The sequence below is a fragment of the Protopterus annectens genome, chromosome 11.part0 (genome assembly GCF_019279795.1).
Source record: "Protopterus annectens isolate FY-2018-M chromosome 11.part0, PAN1.0, whole genome shotgun sequence".
Classification (NCBI taxonomy): Eukaryota; Metazoa; Chordata; order Ceratodontiformes; family Protopteridae; genus Protopterus; species Protopterus annectens.
The window spans coordinates 53,745,309-53,767,646 of record NC_056745.1 but is presented as its reverse complement, the minus strand read 5'-3'; the positions used below and the strand labels follow the sequence as shown (position 1 = coordinate 53,767,646).

Genomic DNA, 22,338 nt, shown 5'->3' with positions numbered 1-22,338 from the left:
AACCTCTTGAGTTTGTCAACAATGTCAGAGTAGGGTACTGTGTCAATGCCTTTGCAAGGTCAGGGCAGGCAGTGGGAACCATTCTACCCTCTTCCATTGCTCTGGTTACCTTCTCAAAATGTCAACCAGGTTGAGTAGGCATGACCGGTCCTTGAGAAAACCAAACTGGGTTGGGTCCAGTATCTGGAGGTTTCTTATGTCATTACTGAGCATTTCCAGAATAATTATTTTCATGGCTTTTTATAAGAGACTAGTGAGACTTATGAGTCTATAGTTTCCAGAGTCTGTAAATGGCCCACCTTTGTGCAGAGGGACAACAGTTGCTGTTGTCCATTCATGAAGCACAAAGCCTGTTTGAATACTACAGTTAGATAGTGATTCCAGAAGGCCTGATAGGTCATGTTTCATGCTATTTAGAAAGCAGCCTGGGATTTTGTCTGGGCCTATTGATGCAGTGTCCTTGGCCTTAGAAAGAGTATTGAGGACCTGTTCTCTAGCGATAATAGGGGGGAGTTATATTTGATGGAATTATCTGAGGAGTGGCTACGAGCGAGAGGGGTAAAGTTAGAGCTCAATTTGTCTGCCAGTATATTTGCTATATATTCTGGCTCAGTATAGATAACTCCATCAACAATGAGTTCTGCATACAATTGTGTATTGCCTTTGCAGTTGTGGACATAGCTAAAGAATGCCTTTTGGCTGTCCTTGGCCTGACAGGCCAAATTTACATAAAATTTGGCTTTGGAAAACTTTATTTATCCTGAGTTGTTTGTTTAGTTTGATGAGAACACATTTATCCTTTTGGGTGCTGCATCTCCTAATCTTTGCCAATATTTTCTTCCTTGTTTTATACAGCCTATTACCATGGTGATTCCACCAGGGCGGCTTGTGTTTTGAGTTAGTTCTGTACTTATTCCTGGTGGTACAGTTGCTTCCATGCAGCTATTAACATGCTTGTACAGGATTTCTGTCAGCAGCTCTGCATAGGCAACGGTGTTCTCAGGGTTTAGGGGTCTTGAAATTTTGACAGGTTATCACTTAATAGTACTAAGTTAGCCTAAGAGTAGTTCCTAAACTTTCCAGTGTTTGTTGTGGTTTCAGGGTTTATTGTTACTTCAAAGGAGACAGTTTTGTGCTCTGACCTAACCAGAGAGGACATTATACTAGGGGCTGTGCAGTACGCTCCCATATTAGTGGGTATCAGATCCAGTATGGCTGCACCCCTGGTTGGTGTACTGACAATCTGGTCAAGGGAGATTGTGTTTACAAAATCAAGGAGTCCATGTGCCTGTATGTTTGGTGTCATATATGATTCCCAGTTAATAGTGGGGTAAGTAAAGTCACATATAATTGGATTAGCTGGTGAGTGCTTCCAATAAGTTTAAATACATGGCATGGGTTTCCTGGGTCACAGAGGGGGACTTGTAGCTTGCAAGAAGTGGCATTGGATTTTGGCTCTGGTGATTTGAACATGGAGAAGTTCAAGTGCCTAGTCCTGTTTAGTCAGCCTTAAGGTATATTTATTTTTGATGTAAATTTAGACACCTCCACCTTTAGTCCCTGTCTGTGTAGTAGCTGGTCTGAATGCATGGAAGGCATTACAATCTTGCACTGTGGTGTGGTCTTGTGACTGCACAGACATCAGCATTCCCTTGGGTGAAGACAGCTTCTAGGGAGTGGAGTTTTCTGTTTAGACTTGTAGCATTGAACAGTAACACCTTTAGATTTTCTTGGTTTTGATTTGCTATGTCAGAAATACTTTCAGTTTGGCATTGCCTAAAACAGGCACTATGGCGGAGGACAATGTTCTGGCTAATATTCAAAAGTCTAGAGGGAAGAGGTGCAGACCATCCCTGGCAAAGCAATGTCGTCTATTGACTGACTCTTTCCATGCTGACAAATATTACACCCCTTACACTGGCAACAGAAACTAAGCCAATTAGTTAAAGTCACTCATCTTCTCTTTGTATTGTGGTATCATCCTTGGAAAAGGGACAGTGTTGAACAGTGCTAGTCTCATACCAGCCTGGGACACATAGTCTGACACCTCCATGATGTCTCACTTCATAAAGTCTAGGGAGGTATGTCTCAGGTCATTCACACCCAACATGGACTGTAACTTGTTCATACTGGGACTGACACTCAGGGTCCAGTCACCTGACAGTGTACATAATAAAAAGGAAGCAAAAAAGCAGAGCATAATTACAGTAATACAAAAAATGCTGCTAGCAGAATTTACACCAGCATAAACTTTATTCTACTGGCTTCATTTTTTTTATTAGTGTAATTTTGTGCTGTTTTTTTGCTAACTTTTTATTCACAGTATGGAAATAAATGCTGGATTGGTGCTAAATTACTAATCAATCAATATCTACCAATTGTGTCCCCCAACACCTTGCACTCAGGGTGACTGCCCCCTTCACCCCATCATAGATATGCTTCTGCTACAAAATAAATAAATAAACAAATAAATACATACGTTCATACACGCTTACATATATACATACATAAACACATACATACATCTCTGCATTTACAGAGTGGGTAAGCCTACATGCACCCCCCATGGAAGTTGTGCTTGTACAATCTCATACTTTAATAGCTTTAATGTTATCATCACCAAAAGAGGTACAGTATGGTGCCACCATGCATACTTACTTCAATACAGAATGCAAGATGTGCGGAACATATCCACAAAAGCTGTCATTTAGTATATTTTCTTGAATGAAGCATACATTAATGAAGAATGCTACAGTTATTTGAGAGACTGTGATAGTTATTAACATTAAACTGACACAGAAATGATGTTATCCATGCTCACAATGCCTATTAAATCATTTTAAATAATTACAATAAACAAGAAAGGGAAAAAGACAAGAAACAGTATTTTTTACCATTGGCTATAAGTGCCTGTATTACTGGCGTGTATTTACTGTGTCTTGAAGGAGAATGTTAAGTTTTAAATTATCTGATATCTATTGTCTTTTACCTTAAAGGTTAGACAAATACTATTTGTCATAGCCTTGCTAGATTCTCCATTTCAGGTCCCAAATAGGTTGCATTCTGTGCAGAGCCCACACTTTCTCTTTATATCCACAAGGGTTTTCCCTAGGCACTCTGGTTTCCTTCCACATCCTATAGATTACCTACATGTAAGACTGCAGTATGTGAATGAGTGTGTATGTTCTCTCTGTGATGGACTAGTTGGCCCACCCAGGATCAATCACTATAACCTAAGCTCCAGAGTAACCCTAAAATGAATAAAGCAGGTATCAAAGGATATATGAATCAATGGATGGATTACTTAATATATTAATAAATTATTGTTTCTCTTATATGGGATGGTATAACTGGCATTGCTCTCCCTCATTTTTTAAGTAATAATATATCATGTAAATTTCATCACCTACCTCAGGTGCGATATAGTCAGGTGTTCCACAGAAGGTGGTTGTCTTTCCATCATCAAACATTCCTTCTTTACACATCCCAAAGTCAGCAATCTTTATGTGTCCACTTTTATCCAAAAGGATGTTATCCAACTTCAGATCTCTTCAAAAGAAAAAAATGCATATCTACTGAGATACAAAATTTTTTACAAGTGTTGCTGCCTGTTATATGATTTCTTTTGTCAGGTTTTTATTCTGAAATGTGATGACCATTTTTTTAATTGAATAACCTAGCCTGGAACCTATAACAGCTGATCAGATTAAAAAAGCAAATCCAATGACAATTCTGTATTTATTTATAAACCTATTTATCTACCTACTTATATTTGTGTTTGTAAACACCACTCTTTAGTTGCAAATACAATGGCTACATGCAATAAGTGTAATAAGACCATTTTGAAGAAAGATTTTTCAAATTTAGAAGTATACCAGTTTTCAATATGTTTTAGGTAGGTTTCAGCTATACTAGTTCAAGGCATTATACTAGGCTATAATAAGTTTATAATTTGTTTTGCTTGCCCACCTTCCCTTATGTTAAAAAAAAAAATACCCATAGTTTGTTGTTGTGTGCCTCTGCAGCAGAGAGACAGAGATGATTAAAACGTAAACCTCTCCTCCCCCCCCCCTCAAGATTTCTTCTTGAACAGAGCAGTGAGGTGCTCTGCCCTCACATGACGGGATTTTATTCCACAGCATAGGGAGTTACATCCCGAATGGGGCATGTTATACATCATTGGTCTGATAAGTGAAGAGTACAGGGGAACAATGACCTCTTGATCTGAGATGCCAGGCAAACAACAGAGGCCAGGCTGTGGGGGACACCACTGACTGACTTCTGACTGGAGGCTGACACCTCTAAGCAACTCTAACCCTGTGGGTTCTGTCCTTTTTCAGTTTGCAACAGTTCTTGACACATGGGTTTACATTTTTATTTTGGTTAAGTAAGTTTCTCTATAATACCCAAGGGTGTATCGAAAGCTTTTTGGGCAAGGTCAAGCTGTGTGGACTGCCTTTCCCTCATCTCAATGGCCTTGGTGACTGTTTTGAAGAAATCGACCAAGTTCAAAAGGCATGATCTGCCCTTGACAAAGCCAAACTGGGTCGGGTCCAATGTCTGTAAGTCCCCTATGAGTTATAGATCATGGTTCAAAGAACACTAGTAGATCTCAGTAATAAAAAAAATAGTACAAACAATAGCGGCTGAAGTGAAGAAAGGTGAAACACGACAGACCAGATAAAATCAAAATGTGCTGCATTGACTGTTTCTTCTGTTTCATATCCTTATTTATCTGGGGGTGCATTAACATCAAGGAAAAGTTAGAATGAACCTGAAACAAGGTCATGTGTCTAGATGGAAGGCATCTTGGTTTTAATAACTTTTTGGAAAGTTCTAACCTCCTCCACCCTGTCAATATAATACTTCATGCATTCAAGAGTAAATAACCAAGTAAAGGCCAACAAAGACATTTATTTCTAAATAAAAAAAAGAAAAATACAGATGTCATATTCCTTACCTTACGTCATTTAGCTCAGAACTACCAACACTGATTATGGTCTGTGTTACAACCTGATGGATGCAATTTTCTGAAGAATTAGAGCTCAAAAGTGCTGTCATCGAACAAGCCTAATGGGACTGATGTCCAGAATATTTTCAAGTTACGCATGTATATCTCATGCAGGAACTCCACTCCTCTGTCCTCAAACAATACAGTGATCTCCAAGTCATTGCATCCCAGGGCAACAATAGTCTCTCATTTCAGTCTGCTAGGTGCATTTTCGACAAGTGAAGACATTCAAGTGCCTGGCCATCACAGTTTTATATGAAAAAAAAATACTCACAACACCCTCCACTCTCTTACAGTACGATTTCACCTCTTTAAATTGAGTTGTGCTTTACACCTTCCATTCCCTTATGATTTTTGGTCTTTTGTGTGTATTCATCTGAAAATATTCTTTTTTCTTCAATTGCAATTGACCTTCATACTATTAAGCAGATAATTAAATATCTGCCTTTTTACTGCATTATTTTTCTTGTATTTTTTCACTTCTCAGATTTCCAATTCTTCTTAAGGACCATGAAGGAATAGTTTATTCTAAATTATAGATGCTTTGGTCACTTAATGCAGAACACTGTGTTTTGAAAATGCTGCTTTTCACTACAAATCCTCAAGACTAGTGTGATGAAATTACATTTTCTTGGCTAGTAGAGTTTCAGAAAAAAACTAAATAAAAACTCCAGCCAAGCTAGAACTTCCAATGAGTGACCTCCTAAACCTCCTGTAACAGAGGCACATGGGATATATGCAAATGACCCTTATGAACATCAGGTGTTTCAGCTATAAGGCAATTCTGATTGTCCATGACTTTTACATTTGAAGTTGTTTTAATGGACAATTTCAGGCCAATAAAGCTAAACCCCACTAGCTATGGATATGCATATTACGGCCTTGTTATGACCTCGTCAGCATAGCATAAGCAGAGTGTTTGACTAAGCATAAGAAACACAGGGTTGTTATATCCAGCTGATGTCCATTATCATTAGGGTTTTTTTTCATTTAGTTTTTTCTAATTGGGTTTTCAGTGTGACCTTCTAACTCTTTGTTTTAATTGGCTAGTAGAGTTTGTAACTGATACTCTGAATAAACATTGATTCAAAACCCACAAGCTCAGGCCTATACAGTTTATGAACAACCATATCACAAAATAAAACAATACAAAATGTTTTTTGAAGGGGTAAACTCTCGAACTCCCAACACACTATTTTTTATCATTATGAATCTGAGATAACAGCACCTTGGAGAAAGAAGAATCAGCAACACATAAAAAACTGCCTCACTCGTTCTCAGGGTAGCGGTAAGATAACAATATAAAACGATACTGCTCATGCAACAATACATCTCTGCTTTATGGAGAAAACAAGATTTTAACAGTTACTTTCTCAGACTGTAAAGTCTGAACAGCAGTGACTAAGCAACCTCATAGCGAGCGCTGGAAGAAAGCTTATTAAGTACCTTGGAGAGCTCCAAGGATAGTGAGATTACAACTTCACTGCAGTTCAGCTGCATTAGGAGGTACACCCAAGATAACTTAAGAAATTTCATTAAACACAAACTAACTATCCATAACTGATACATTGGCAAGCTTTAGTTCCCACAAAACCAAGTCACCTCCCCTGAATATGCGGAAACACACACCTCCACATTATACTAATAAGTAAACAGTTGTACGGATGCAGCTGTATTCCATAGGAACAAGTGCAGGGCAAACCCTAGAAACCGACCCCTTGTTGGAACCATGATATAACAAGCTGAACAACAAAATGAAGACAATTTTGACCAAAAGTTAAAAGAGTAATTCCCAGAATGGTAGTGATCTCATCACTGAAATAAATACAGGAGCTTAGTAAACTCCACCAAGGCCAAAGACAATAGCAAAGCCTTTTCTTTGGTTATGTTAAAAATCTGAGAAGCACAAAGCAGCAATGCTCTGGTCGATAGGTTCATAGGTGATTACTAGGCTAACAGTATAACAGCCTTTACAAGCCTAGTCAATAGAACCTGATTTTACCCAACGTATTGCTCCTGTCCAGAAGGGACATAGCCACTACTCCAGGTGTGAATTTGTGATTCCCCATCCACTGATCCAAACTGCGTTTGAAGAGAGCCAGGAAAGGGCTATGCTTGAATCTGAGCTGATTGTGAATGATGTTACCAACGAGGATGTAGATACAGCTAAGCAAATGGCAGATAAATTCAGCTCAAACTTTTCCACTCTTTTTCCCTCTGCCTATCCCACAAAATGTACCTGAAACCAACTCTCCTCCAGCAATTACACAGAACCAAATTCTGAAAGAGCTGTCAAAAGCTAAAAACACTGCATCAGTGCTTCCTGACAATATCCTTGGATGCATCTTGAATAACTTAAAGCACAAAGCCAGCCCCCTAACAACACCATTCAATCTCAGCCTCCATACGTGTTTTGATAAGCACAAAAACACATTTGTTCAAGATGAAATACAACAAAGATTCAGTCCAAACATAAACTGTAACAGTTTATTTGTAAAGCTATGAAACTTAACAAAAGCAGTTGAGAGCTTTTGTCCTGAAGAGGACTTTTTCAAAACTGCCAGTACAATGAAATGACACAGCAAAAATGATGTTCCACCCAATCAGACGGCAGAAAAACCAAAGCTCGTCAATAACATGCTGTGAAATCAAAGCTAACAGTAAACTAACCAATGGCATATCATAGACATTCTTAGTGTGGAAGACTTGAAAACTTAAAACCTTAAAAAAAACACACACACTTCTTTTAATTGATGAATTGATGTTTATATTTTAAAACAGGTATAATAGAGCAATAGTTATTAATGCCTGGAAAAGTGTAAGCATCTAAACATAACTACCATAAGAACTCTTGCTTACTTAAAAACCTCTTCCCATGGCCTGCTCTGCTTTGAAATAGTAATTTTTTTCCAAGATAAAGAATATAAACTTCGTGAAATTCTTACATAATTTGCAGTGTTTATACAAAGCACTCTGTGTTCCCTTTCTTTATATCAAGGCAGTATTCAAAGATCCACTTTTTTAGCTGATGCTCGGTTTTACCTGTGTAAAATACATCATAAGAGATACATTGACTTAAATAAGCAACTGCTGCAGTATTACAGTCAAACTTGTCTGGACAGATGATACTTCTATTATATTTTTTAACAAAAGTAGTCTTGCTGTCTAAAATAAAAGAAAAACTGTTTACAGCTACAGCATTTATACATTTTTGATTTAGTAATGCCACCTATTCTAGGCAACAGCTCTAAACTGTGTTTTATACTCACACCTCTTTTGAAAATAATTTTGTGTTCAAGTCCCAACTAAACTAGGTCTTTAGAAAATCTTCTCTTCCAATGTTTTGATAGTATGCCTCTAATATGCTTAGCTTCATTTGTAAATGTACAAATAAAGGCTTCACTAATGTTCTCAGCCATATTAACTTTATTCCTTAATGAAAAAGACTTATCTAACAACATAGGCTGGTATTCTGAATTTCTGTTATAATAAACTGGTTCTTTACATTCATGTGTTATTCTACTTGGATAGCCCCTTGCCAAAAACATTTGCTGGAATTTCTGGATTTCTTTTTCATATACATTTTTTTCAGAAACCATTCTCGAAATCCTTATCATCTGGCTTTTGACAATACCCTTCTTCTGAAAAAAGGGTGATTGCTTGACCAATGATGCAAATAGCTATTAGAAAATGTAGGTTTTCTATAAACCGTTGACTAATATACCCGCTGTACTTTGTCTTTGTACAAACTGACATCTAAAAAGTAAGTAAACTTCAAAAAACTGGTGGAAGAGTTTAAAATTTTAAAAACCTCATCTAAAGTAGGTTTATCACTTAACTATAACATAAACATGGCATCTTGGTATCTCACAAACAATCTAATGTATGTGTTCATGTGGGTTTCATCCTGGTGCTGTGGTTTCCTCCTACGTTACAAAGACATGCGTTGGGAGCATTTCTCCCTGGGCCTCAGCTGAAAATTGCCTTTGTTCCAAGTCGGACTTTCCTAGTTAACAAATGTTAATAATAAATAAATGAAGGTAAAATGGTACACACTGCATACATCAACCTAGCAAGATTTTTTGACACAATCCTCCACTCCAGCATAGTAGATAAGCTAAACAGATTGGGAACAAACCCTACCTCATCTACTGGATTGCCATTTGGCTCATAGATAGGATGATGGAGCTCAAAATAGGTGAAGCCACCTCTGCAAAAAACAATCACCATGGAGTCCCCCACAGTTTAGTGCTGGGACCTCTTCTGTTTGGCATCTACTTTTCTGAAATAAAAGCCAATACCAAAGGGCCCTAGCTGACTAAGTCTGCAGATGACTACAAGCTTGGAGCAGTTGTTGAATCCCCAAAAGTCTTAGTCATCCTGCAAGAAGGTTTGTCCCAAACAAATAACTGATGCCAGATTAATGGACTGAAAATAAGTGCCAAAAAGGCATTATCATATCTTTTGAGAATTCATCTATTGCAGGGATCTACCACACTAAAATACAGCCCTGAGAGTTAACCCAGTTATTTGGGATGCGGGAACTTAAGTATTCAGTAACCTTGCTTTCAAACAGTATGTGCTCACTTTCATAAGAAAGTCCTTCTATATTGTGCAGCTTATAAACAAAGGGATTGAGACTCGAGTCAGAGATGTCATTGTCCCCCTTTACTCACCCTAATTAGGCCAGTCATTGAGTATAATGTCCTCTTTAGCATGTATCTATCCAGACACATGCAACAACTGGAACACTCACTGAAATACCTTATTAAAAGGATACAAGACTTAAATAATGGGTCCTACAAGGACCAACTCAGAGCCCTGTCACTATACTCAGTACCCTACAGACTGCTAAGAGGTGACCTGTATCTGGTATACAAGGCATCCCCTGACCCATTATTGATGGACCTACTGCAACTTGGCTCTATATTACGTGATCGAATGATTAGGTTATCGAACACCTAATCATTGACCATGTAACATTGAAAGCAAAAAAACAGCGAACGGCCAATTTAACTCAGGGAAAGATTTCCTTGACCGTTTGCTGGATTTTGCCATTTTATCCACTGTGAAGCAATCTCGGAGTTGGTATATTTAGTTGGGGGGGGGGGCACAGGCCCCCATGTTGGGGGTGTGAGGGGCCACTTATTTTGGCTGTAAAGTAATGTTTTTTTGTGGCCTACAGTAACGTTTCATGACGGCATTTGCTATTTTGTAGTTCGATATTACGCGGTCGATGTTGAGGTTCAATCATCTAATCATTTGATCACATAATACAGACCCCTGCAAATCAGCAAGTGAAATCTTATCAGAAATACATGGTCCAGGGATCTAAACTTCTTCTGACACCAACAGAGTGGTTTGGAAGGACAGGTTAATCTCACAGAGGATACTGTTGCTCTGGAATAGATTTCCTACCCAACTTGAAATATAAGAAAGAAAAAACCACTGCAGTGTGATCTTGGAGTTGGTATATATAATTTGTAAAGAGTATGATGGTACCCCCTATGGGAGCAAAAACATAATTTATATATATATATATATATATATATATATATATATATATATATATATATATACACACACACACACACACACACACATATAAATAGGTTTACTATGGAAGAACTAAAAATCTAAATCTTGAGGTAAAAAAATTGAAGACCGAAATGCTGAAGACCACAACACTGAAAAATCATAAATATCAAATCTCTATGTAGGTTTGTAAGTCAAAAATTCATGAACATCAAATTTCCCTACTAGTATGGAACATAGAATGAGTGCTAATATGGGTCATGCAGAGAGGCAATCCAGGGTGTTTGTTGCTGTTGTCTTTCAACAGTATGATCTCAAGTTTTTGATATTCAACATTTTCATAGTAAACCTATATAAATATATGCACACACACACACACACACACACACACACACACACACACACACACACACACACACACACACACACACACACACACACACACACACAAATCATTTACCTCCACTTATGCAACATGATTCTTACAGATTAAGAGCTTTGTGTCAAACATTGAGGGTCAGTGGTTCAGTCCAGATCACTGGACATTGTCTGTGTGGAGTTTACATGTTCTCCCTGTGTCTGTGTGGGATTTCTCTGTCCTCTGTAGTTTCACCCACTGACATACTTTGTGTGTGTGTGTGTGTATATATTTATATATGTATATATCTATGGATCGAAAGATCAAATGTCCAAATCCATTATCACCAAACATACTTCACCGAAAGCGCTTTCGCTGAAAAAGTACTTATAATAAAGTATGTTTAAAAAAAAAAAACATTAATTCTACTTCTATGCAGGGGGGCAAGGCCTCCTGCACCCCGGCATGTGGGGGGTTGTGCGACCCCACACCCCCTACTTTAATATTCTCACTCCAAGGTTGCACTACAGTGGGGAAAAGGGAATTTTGCCTTATCCACATCATAGTACGACCGTCAAAACGAGCATACTTATCCGAAAGTGCTGCTTCGGTGAACAGCACTTTGGGTTAAGTATGCTCAGTGATTTCTGCTTCAGTGGAAAGTGCATTCGGGGATCTGTACAGATCCCATTTAATGGACATACATACACACAGACACACACACACACACACACACACACACACACACACACACATATATATGTGTGTGTATGTATATATAATATTTTTTTTCACATAACCTTGCCCTTCTGGCCTGGGTCGTGGCAGAAAAACTGAGTCCATGATGACCACTTAACTTGCTATTTCAAAACTGACTAAATGAAGAAATAAGAAAGAGCTGCTGCAAGCATACGTCTGTTCAGGATACACTAGTACTCAAACTGTTCAAAACGTGTCTCTCTTTTCAAAGGACCTGTGAGAACTGGTTAGTATCTCTCTGAGTTGTCTGTTCTCATTAGCTCTGCAAAGAAGTGCCAGTGTGTGATCAGTCATTCAGTGACAATACTGCCAAACAAGTTCTAAAGCTGAAGAAATACCACACTTACAAATTGGCTAAACATATACATTGACAACTGCAGACAGGAAATGAATACTGTTGAAATGCTAGCATGTGTTTCAGACATCTACTGTTTTCAGAATGGAGTGTATGTGCTATGAGGCATCTGTTTGATAGCAAAACATAAGAGAGCTCAGCCATAAATACATAGACACATTCATCTGTACAGAAGTAAATCACGTTAACATTATTCTCAGCTCTTGCTTCTTTGATATTTTCCATAGTAAATATGGTATCATAACAACAAAACTCCACGAAAATCACTGATGAGAACTTTTTAAAATCTCACACCATCAAAACTACTTCTGGAAGTACACACAGAATAAAAGCAACTCCATTTAATGTCTTTTTACAGGAGTCAGCTACTGCACCCCACACTGTAGACTGTTCCATCAAACTTCCAAAATTTAATTATATTAACTCAGTGGTCTGGCATCCTCTGGGTTTCAAGTAATACTTGAATTTCAAACAAATCCAAGTTTTACCTAAAGGTGACATTGTATAAATAACATAAAACTCTACATAGTTAACACTGGATATTTAATAAAAAAAAAATTCAATAATTTAGTAAAAACTACAAGGAAGACCAGCAAAGCTAGAGACTTCACTGTGTAATTCCTTAAAGCTCCTGTAGATGAGACTCATGGGATATATGCAAATGACCCATTAAGGACATAATAATCGGTACTAGTCTGGAGTAAGCATAATAACAAGTTCAAAACAAAACCCATATGTAGGAACCACTACATCAACAAACTTTATAATAAAAATAAAAATCTCCTGGCAATCATTACAAGATGACCACTGCATCATTAGAAAAGGAATTTAAAACTAGTAAATAAGGTTTTCAACCTTACCATTAGTAAATGTAAGGTCTACATGAACTTAATCAAAAGATAACCATAAGCCCTTCTTTAGCTATATTAATAGTAGGATTAGAAGGAACCTATAATTCTGTACTGAACTTATTTCAAATGGTACCTCCTTCTCTGACCCCAATCATGCTGCTAATATTCTTACAGATCTTCCATTATCCTGACACTCCCACTCTTGACATCAATTTGGACCTCATACTTTTTGCAATTTACAAAATTAAAAATATTGCTTTCATGGATCCAGACAATTTCCCTGGATGCCTGTTGAGACGTTTTCCATCTAGCTAAACCTCTCCATCAACTCTTCCAGGGACGTCTCTCCACTGGTTATGTCCCCGATATGTAGAGAATAGCAGTTGAGGTGCCCTTGCATAAAGGTGGTCCCTCTACTGACCCTGGAAATTACAGACATGTTAGTATCAATAGTATTATTTGCAAGACTTTGGAATGTATTATAGCTGAACAAATAAACCATGGTATATGTTACCTTATACCTCTGGATAGACATCAGTCAGGCTTTGTAAAAGGCACATTGTGCCTACTTAGCCTGGTTAAGTTCTTTGAAAGAGTTAATGAGGCCATGGATAAAGGACATGCAATCCACACTGCTTATATAGATCTTGCCAATGACTTTGATCTTATCAGCCATGCTGGTTTTATTGCTAAACATCCCTAATTCAAAATTAATTGATACATAGTTCTCTAGGTTTGTAACTGGCTGAATGTCAGGACCCATACCATTAAAGTTGGGAGTATTTGCTCTAGACAAAAAATATCATGTGATGTCTAACAGGGCTCTGTCCTTGGTCACTCCTTTTCAGTATACATGTCTGTGATATAAAAGCTGATCTCAAGAGACTTTGGCTAACTAGGTTTGCTGATGATTGCAAACCAGGGTCACTTTCCCAATGCCATGTTAATACTCAAATTGTCTAAAGCAAAGGCTGGACCAAACAAATGCTTGGTGTACTAATTAAGGGCTGTTCCTTAGCACCAAGAAGTCCAGTATTATTTGCTAAATGTAGCATCACTGCTGTTAACCATATAGACATTATTCCACTTAAATTTGGCACATTCATCAGGGACTTGGGTACATATGTTGATATCAGACAATCCTTTTTACCAGTATCTCTCTACAGTGGTTAGAAAATCCTTCTACCTTGTACAGCTTGGCATCTCCTCAAGTTCCAAAGATGTCATGGTCCCAATTTATTCATCCCTTATTAGAACCATCATTGAATATAATGTACCTTTTGGCATGTACCTCACCCAAGCATCTAAGACTTCAACATTTCCTCACCAAAACAGTTTCAGGTCACAGTACCTTTAGTTACTTTAATAGACTAAAAGCTCAGTTGAAATAAAACACACACCACAAAGTAGATGAACCACCAGGTGAAAATTTAATCCTGGTACCTCTGCTTTTCGTCTTCAGGGTATATTCCTTACAAAATACCAGCATCTTAAATAGCAACATCTCTTAAAATCTTTCAATAATACAATTATCCCAATTAATTAATTAACTAATACAAATACAAAGGCAAATACAGTCATGCAAAATCCAATGTCCTCCCCATTTAAAATGACAGTCTACATTATCATTGCATTTCAACAATTATTATTGAACAAATACAAAATTTAGCAAAAAATTAGCAGAAAAATTCGTAGCAAAAAAACTTGACAAAAAACTCATCAGAAAAAAACATCAGAAAAATATAAGTGCAAACATAATCTTTAAAATTTCATTGACACTTCCTGATTTAAACCACCTGGATATAATGTACCATAGTTGAAAATAAATGTAGTTTCTAAATGGTTAAACCTAGAGTGAAATGTTGCCCATGATATCTCAACCTGGGCCAAAACACTAAAAAATACAGAGGAACCATCACCCCATGGACAGACGAAAAATGACTTGCCACTGGACTTTCTCTTTTATTATTTCTAATATCCAAAAGATGTTCTCCAATGCTTATCCTAACCATCCTTTTTGTTTGCCCTATATACCATCTTATATTTTCACATCCACAACCCAATATATACACTACCCTACAGGATTTACAATTATACGTTCCCCTTGTTGAATACTTTCTACTATTAATCACCATTCATGACAATTTTTTTTATTTTTGAACATAGATTACAATTCCCACAGGGAAAAGTCACCTGTCGAACATTAGTTTCTGGAAGCAACATAGGTCTATTTAATAGTTCCTTAAGATTAAAAAATCTTCCATAGGAAAAAAATATCCTACTAGGAAAAATAATACCCAAAAATTCATCAGAACTAATTTTCGGCCAAAGTTTTCTAACAATGTGTACAACTATCAGAAAAAGCACTATATTTCATAACATAAAAATATTGTCCTTTTTTTCATAAGCTGATCACCCTCCTACTACTATTAGTCCTGTTAAAACTTTCATAGACCCTGTTCCTAGCAAGCTCTAAAATTTGTCATAACTTCTGTCCAGCAATCTATATTCCACCTCATCCAAGAACATATCCTTACAGTGCACCTGGGAAGTATTCACCCAAATCCACCTAAATTCCTCATAGGATAGTGCCTGGATCAAGTGTGGTGGGCGAATGCTTGAAGCATGCAAAAAGCTATTTACCACATTAGGTTTTATGAAAGGGTTTGTACTGAACTTTTCTATCCTCATCGACAAAAAGGCACAAATCCAAAAAATTTATGGTTTTGGTGTCCATCTGAAAACTAAATCTTAAATCATGGGGGTTTGAATTAAGTACTTCAAAAAATGCCACAAATTCTTCAAAAGGTCCCTTACAAATAAAAATTAAGTTGTCAATAAAACGTTTATACATAATCACATTGTTTTTGAAAAATTCTGTAGAATACATAAACTTTTGCTCAAAATCACCCATGTATATGATTGCATAGGTAGGGGCATACGCTACCCCCGTCGCAGTCCCCCTAATCTGCAAAAAAAAATCTTATCAAACAAAAAATAGTTATGACCCAAACAGAATTCTAACATTTCTATAATATATGAAGAACATGGCCCTTCCCCAAGTGTTTTTCCCACTCCTTCTAGCCCCCATCATGCTTCAATATTAGTATAAAGGGCATTCACATCCAGGCTAACCCAAAAATAATCACTTTGCCATTCCAGATTTTTAATACATCTACACAAGTCCTGAATATTCCCAGTGTGAGATGGAACTCTGTTCACATAAGGTTTTAACACATAATACAAAAAAGAGCCAACATTATATATAAAAGAACCCTTCCCTGAGACTATAGGTCTCCCCGGGGGGTTCTCCCTGTGTTTGTGTATCTTTGGAATGGCAAAGAATATAGGATCCCAGGGATCTGCGATGTATAAACTCTTAACATCTGAGATGGTCAAAAAGCCCAGCCTCTCTCCTTTTTCCAATAATTCAAGGAACAACCTATTAAATTATTTGACTGGATTCACAGATAAACTAATATAATCATTATCCTGTCCCAGTAAATTAAACACCATTTGGTTATAATGACTTTTATTCATTATAACCTAATTTCCCCCTTTGTCTGCCTCTTTGAAAATTACATTATTGGCCTGAATCCGGAGTTCTTTTAAAGCTTGCCACTCATTTTTACACAAATTATAACAGTGTGCTTGAAATTTTTGAACTCTTTTTCAATGTTAAAATATAACAACGTTTCAAACATGCAGACCAACTGATTTGATTTAGGTGGAAAAAAAGTATTACAAGAAAAAGGAAGTGCTGGTATTTCCAAATGACCATACCCCATGTTAAAAGTATGCACTTCTTCATTTACACCCTCATTATCTGCCACACTTTCAAAAAGGCTGTCATCATAATCATACAAAGACAAATTTAGCAACAAGTCATCTATATCATCAATACAATCTAAACTATCTAAAGGTGATATATTGTTGCCGTCAACATTGTTTAACCTGTTAGAAAAAGACACCCTAAGATGTAATAGGTTCATAGGTAAGTACTAGGCTATCTGCCCAAGGGCATTTATAAGCCTAGCCAGAATGTGTTGGCTTTCGCCACCCCCTTAGATTAGTTCCCTGTGCCTCTGTCCAGCAGAGCCATTAGTTCCCTGTGCCTCTGTCCAGCAGAGCCATTAGTTCCCTGTGCCTCTGTCCAGCAGAGCCATCAGTTCCCTGTGCCACTGTCCAGCAGAGCCATTAGTTCCCTGCACCACTGTCCAGCAGAGCTAGTGCAGTGATCCCCAGGGTAAATTTTCTGTTTCCCATCCACCCGTCAAGGTTTCTCTTGAAGAGTGTTAGTGAGGGGCTCTGCCTGATGTATATTGGAATCCTGTTCCAAAGGATGGGGAGTCTCTGGGATAGGAATCTATCCCTCCAGCATGCCCTATTTATCATTGTGGTGAGGTTTATATCTCTAGAGTGTGTGGCTCTCTGGGATTTGTTTTTTTTAGGTGAAGCATGTCCATCAATTCTGGGTTGGACATGGCCTTGTATGTCAGGCAGAGATCACCTCTGAGTAAGCGGTATGCAACTGAGTACAGCTGGAGTTTCTTGAGTTGGGCTGCATAGGGCATCTGTTTGAGGCCAGTAATCCTCTTGGTGAGGTACTTTTGTGGCCTTTCCAGCTGTTGCAGGTGTCTTGTAATTTACGGCAAAACTTATTAGCCTCAATTAAAACATTAGCTAATGATGGCAATCTAGTTGGCACAAATTTTGCACCTTTTCACAGTACCTTTATGACTTCAGAAGAAAGTTCCAAGTTCGATAAATTAATAATGTCCAGTCCATTTCACTCACAGGGAAGATAATGTCCATCTGTTATATCTTCCCTTTCATTTGGCTCTGCCATTTCTTCAGTTTCTTCTGTTCGCTCCCTCATTAGACCTCTGTTGCTGTCCCGATTGGAAGGCATGATCAGGTGATTCCTCACCTTGGATACTCTTGAAAGAGATGCTCTTTTTTGAGGATAACTCGCTAAAGGAACCTGAATAGTCTTTGCTGGAACTTTGACTATTCTGTTGTCTCTTTTTAGACCATCCCCAATGTGGTTTCTGTTGCCGTTTATATATCTGCCTGGAATGGAAATCATTAATATCACGAGTCAGCTTTTTTTTCTTTCTATTCATGACTTCACCTTCCATCTTGCTGACTTTAGCTGAGATCTCCTTCATTTTAACACTCCATACTGAAACTGGGAAGTCTTTTTTAATAGACTCCTCTAGGACTGAAATGTCATTCCGTAACCTTTTGCTGGTCCTAAGGTTACATTTAATCAAAATTTTAAGCCAGCCTAAACTACATTCAAAAGACACCTGTCTCCATTCTTCAAGTAGATCCTGCTCATCCTCACCGAACTCTTCAGCTGGCAAGCGATCTACCCTCAAAGCACGGGGGGTAATTCTTAAACTCACATACTTTTCCAGCAATTTTGTATCAAAGAATATACTCACTTCTTTAAACCAAAGTCTCTCTAATTGTTCAAATTGCCCCAAGTTATCCAATCTCTCAGGGGAGCCCCATGGATTCGACTGTAAAAATGTATTTTCCCTTTCCTTGACAAAACTAGTAAAGGAAAAGGTATCATTCCAAATATTACTACCGCTGCTAGAACCATTAGACTCCATAGTGGATACACCGACTTCCAAAACACCAAAAGCACCAAAAACAACATACAGCCCACCAAAATATGAAATAAAACACACACCATGAAGTAGATGAACAACCACGTGAAAATTTAATCCTAGTACCTCTGCCTTTTGCCTTCAAGGGATATTCCATACAAAATTCCAGCGTCTTAAATAGCAACATCCCTTAAAATCTTTCAGTAATACAATTATCCCAATTAATTAATTGACTAATACAAATACAAAGGCAAATACAGTCATCTAAAATCCAATGCCCTCCCCATTTAAAATGACAGTCTACATTATCATTGCATTTCAACAATTATTATTGAACAAATACAAAATTTTGCTAAAAATTAGCAGAAACATTCTTAGCAAAAAAACTTGGCAAAAAAACTCATCAGAAAAAAAAACATCAGAAAAAGTGGCAGAAAAATATAAGTGCAAACATAATCTTTAAAATTTCATTGACACTTCCTGATTTAAACCACCTGGATATAATGTACCATAGTTGAAAATAAATGTAGTTTCTGTGTGTGTTTTATTTCATATTTTGGTGGACTGTATGTTGTTTTTGGTGCTAAAAGCTCAGTTTCTCTACTCAGTGTCATACAGACTTTCAATCAATTATCTCTGCTTAGCTTTGCGTGGTATGAATGACCCAGCGCTCTTTGAATTCCTTCACCTAAATAAGTGGTAAAGCAAACAACCACTCCAGAGATCGAAACCTGTGCTACCACATTAACACCAGCAGATGGCAGGACAGCTATGTAACTCAACGTATATCCCATTTCTAGTGTGGACTGCCCCCCTACTGATCAAGCAGAGCACTTCCTTAGCAACCGTTAAAACCAGTTTGGATGACTGGATGGGTGATCATAGAGCAGAGCATTTCCTTAGCAACCGTTAAAACCAGTTTGGATGACTGGATGGGTGATCACAGAGCAGAGCATTTCCTTAGCAACCGTTAAAACCAGTTTGGATGACTGGATGGGTGATCACAGAGCAGAGCATTTCCTTAGCAACCGTTAAAACCAGTTTGGATGACTGGATGGGTGATCATAGAGCAGAGCATTTCCTTTGCAACCGTTAAAACCAGTTTGGATGACTGGAAGGGTGATCATAGAGCAGAGCATTTCCTTAGCAACCGTTAAAACCAGTTTGGATGACTGGATGGGTGATCACAGAGCAGAGCATTTCCTTAGCAACCGTTAAAACCAGTTTGGATGCCTGGATGGGTGATCACAGAGCACAGCATTTCCTTAGCAACCGTTAAAACCAGTTTAGATGAGTGGATATGTGATCACAAATTTTAATCAGGAATATGTGGAGACTGTCTGCTTAATTAGGGGTACAGATAGTCTCTGACCAGTACTCAGTGATGTGGCTACGATTCTTGATGGTTTCTTTTAGCTATAAGCTTATTAAGGACCTATGAAACAGTGAGCCTATGAGCAATGTTTCAGCTATATGGCTTCTGAATGCCCAAGACATTTTACTTTTACAATAAGATTTTTCTGAACTCTCTTTGATATACTGAACTCCAAGAAAATAACAGTGATTAGATTACAGGTTCCATTTTTCACATATAAAACAGCAACTAAATGTTGAATAGAATTAAGTCACAAGGAAGATTCTTTTGCTAAGAATGAAATAGCAATACAGACTGAAAAAAGAAATGAAGTCTGATAAAAATGACTAAAGCCCTAATTCAAATAAAAACAATAAGTAATTAATTACCTGTATACTATTCCCTTTGAATGAAGAAACTGAAGGCCACAAATTATCTCTGCTGCATAAAATCTGAAAAAGAAACCAAACCATAATATTGAAAAGGTCTTAAAAATGCTGTAATTGTTTGTAATATACATTTATCATTATTATCTCAAACAGTGAGATATCCACACTTTAGAAAACGTGGAATGGTAACATCCTTGACCTCAAATGAGCTACATATTTTTCTGTGACTGATTTGTGCAAACACTAGATTTTATAATGGATAAATAACAGTTTCAATTCATAGACTTTTGTTTCAGTCTTAGGTAGCACCCTTTCCCAGTTATCGATATTGGTTATAAAAATTAAAGTGAATATTGTTGTCGTGTAGTATTAGCTAAGAAAGTCATGCTACTCATAGAAAAGATACTTAATATAGCTGAAGAGTTGGCTGATAGTATGTTATTTACACCAAGGTATTATTCAGATGGTAAATTAGGACAAAAATTAAATAACCATTTAAAATATCTGCACTTGTATTGCTTAGTCCTGAAAAATGGAGATCAAATGGCCGATAATCCCGACTTAACATACATCAAGTCTGAGATTGCCATTTCGCTGAATATTCCCTTTTCTCACAGGTACGGTGATCTCGGAGTAGAAATATATAACTTTGGGACTGACCCGTCTACAAAAAACACAAGTTTAAAGAAAAAGAGTAACATTCAGTATTCGTTCTTCTACTTTTATCAGTCTTTTATTATTTTGGTCTTTCAGGGTTCAACAATGCAAGTCTCAAGATTTTAGTAGGGAGCCCAGAAATTTTAAGCTCATATACAACTGCAGTACAAATAGCAATATCCATACATGAAAAAGTCGTAGAGTATTTACAGGACTAATCTAAGTATGAAAACTGTGATCTCAAAGTTTTTTGTAATCTGCATCTACAACTTTATTGTGAATGATAAGAATGCAATTTCAGCTAGATCAGAAGTAGTGGAATCTATGACTCTAACCATCTGTTATAGTTATTAATTTGATAAAACATAAAAGAAATCAGAGATGAAATATATGTGTATTAGCACACTCATACAACATACACATATCCCCACACACACACACACACACACACACACACACAAGCATGCGCACACACACACGCAAGCACGCACACGCACACACACACACACACACACACACACACACACACACACACACACACACACATAGGGAATGTTCCTGCAGGGATGCCTTTTTCCTTACTAAAGGTCTTTAATTCATTACTAAAATTCACTGTCATATCAGTATTCAATTCTGAATGCAAGTATGCACTCCTGCAATACCAGCACCTGGCGATCACAACCTTGTACCTGTGCAGGGGTCATGACTGGTGCTGTGAAGGTTTCCACTGCTTCAGGAAGAGCATATCCACATACATACATAAATAAACAAATACATACCCTAATAAATAAATCAAATATGCATATAGCGCTAACGTGCTTTTGGTGTAAAGAGCATTTTTTTCCTTTGAATTGTATACACACACACACACACAGTGTATATTTTATGACATACATAGATACACAGAGCCTAGCCATCTATACATATTGATTAAGTGAACAAATATATCATTGCACCACAAGGAACCAAAAACACCAAATGAACATTCAACCCATTGAACATATGGTACATTCTATCACAGCCACTCAAGAAAGTGTACACACACACTGCAAACTAGTGAAACTATACATACACTCAAGCAACACAACATTCATAATCATTGGAATAACACTTTCACACACATAGATTAGTTTCTGCAGGGAAACACAGCTCCCTGCATCTTCACATCACCTACTTTATACCTACTAACTCCATGGTTGCACACATATTACCTAAGGGCATGTGCCATTACACAGCAGCACTGCGTGTGGCATTACACAGCACACTGCACGTGCTATTACATGGCAGCGCTGCACGTACCATTACACAGCATTACTGCATGTACCATTACATGGCAGCACTGTACATGCCATTACACAGCAGTATGGCATGTACCATTACACAGCAGCACTGCATGTCTCATTGCACAACAGCTCTCCATGTGCCATAGCACTGCATGTACCATTACA

At 37.5% G+C, this 22,338-nt stretch overlaps 1 protein-coding gene across 1 annotated transcript in view; it reads right to left on the bottom strand.

The window, feature by feature from the left end:
* Positions 1 to 22,338, bottom strand: part of PRKCQ (protein kinase C theta) — a 537,712-nt gene that overhangs the window by 129,332 nt on the left and 386,042 nt on the right. The window contains exons 12-13 of the mRNA XM_044087168.1: positions 20,234 to 20,296; positions 3,411 to 3,549 (exon numbers count right to left, since the gene is read on the bottom strand). Coding sequence (XP_043943103.1) covers positions 3,411 to 3,549; positions 20,234 to 20,296 — 202 coding nt within the window. The remainder of the gene's footprint in view (positions 1 to 3,410; positions 3,550 to 20,233; positions 20,297 to 22,338) is intronic.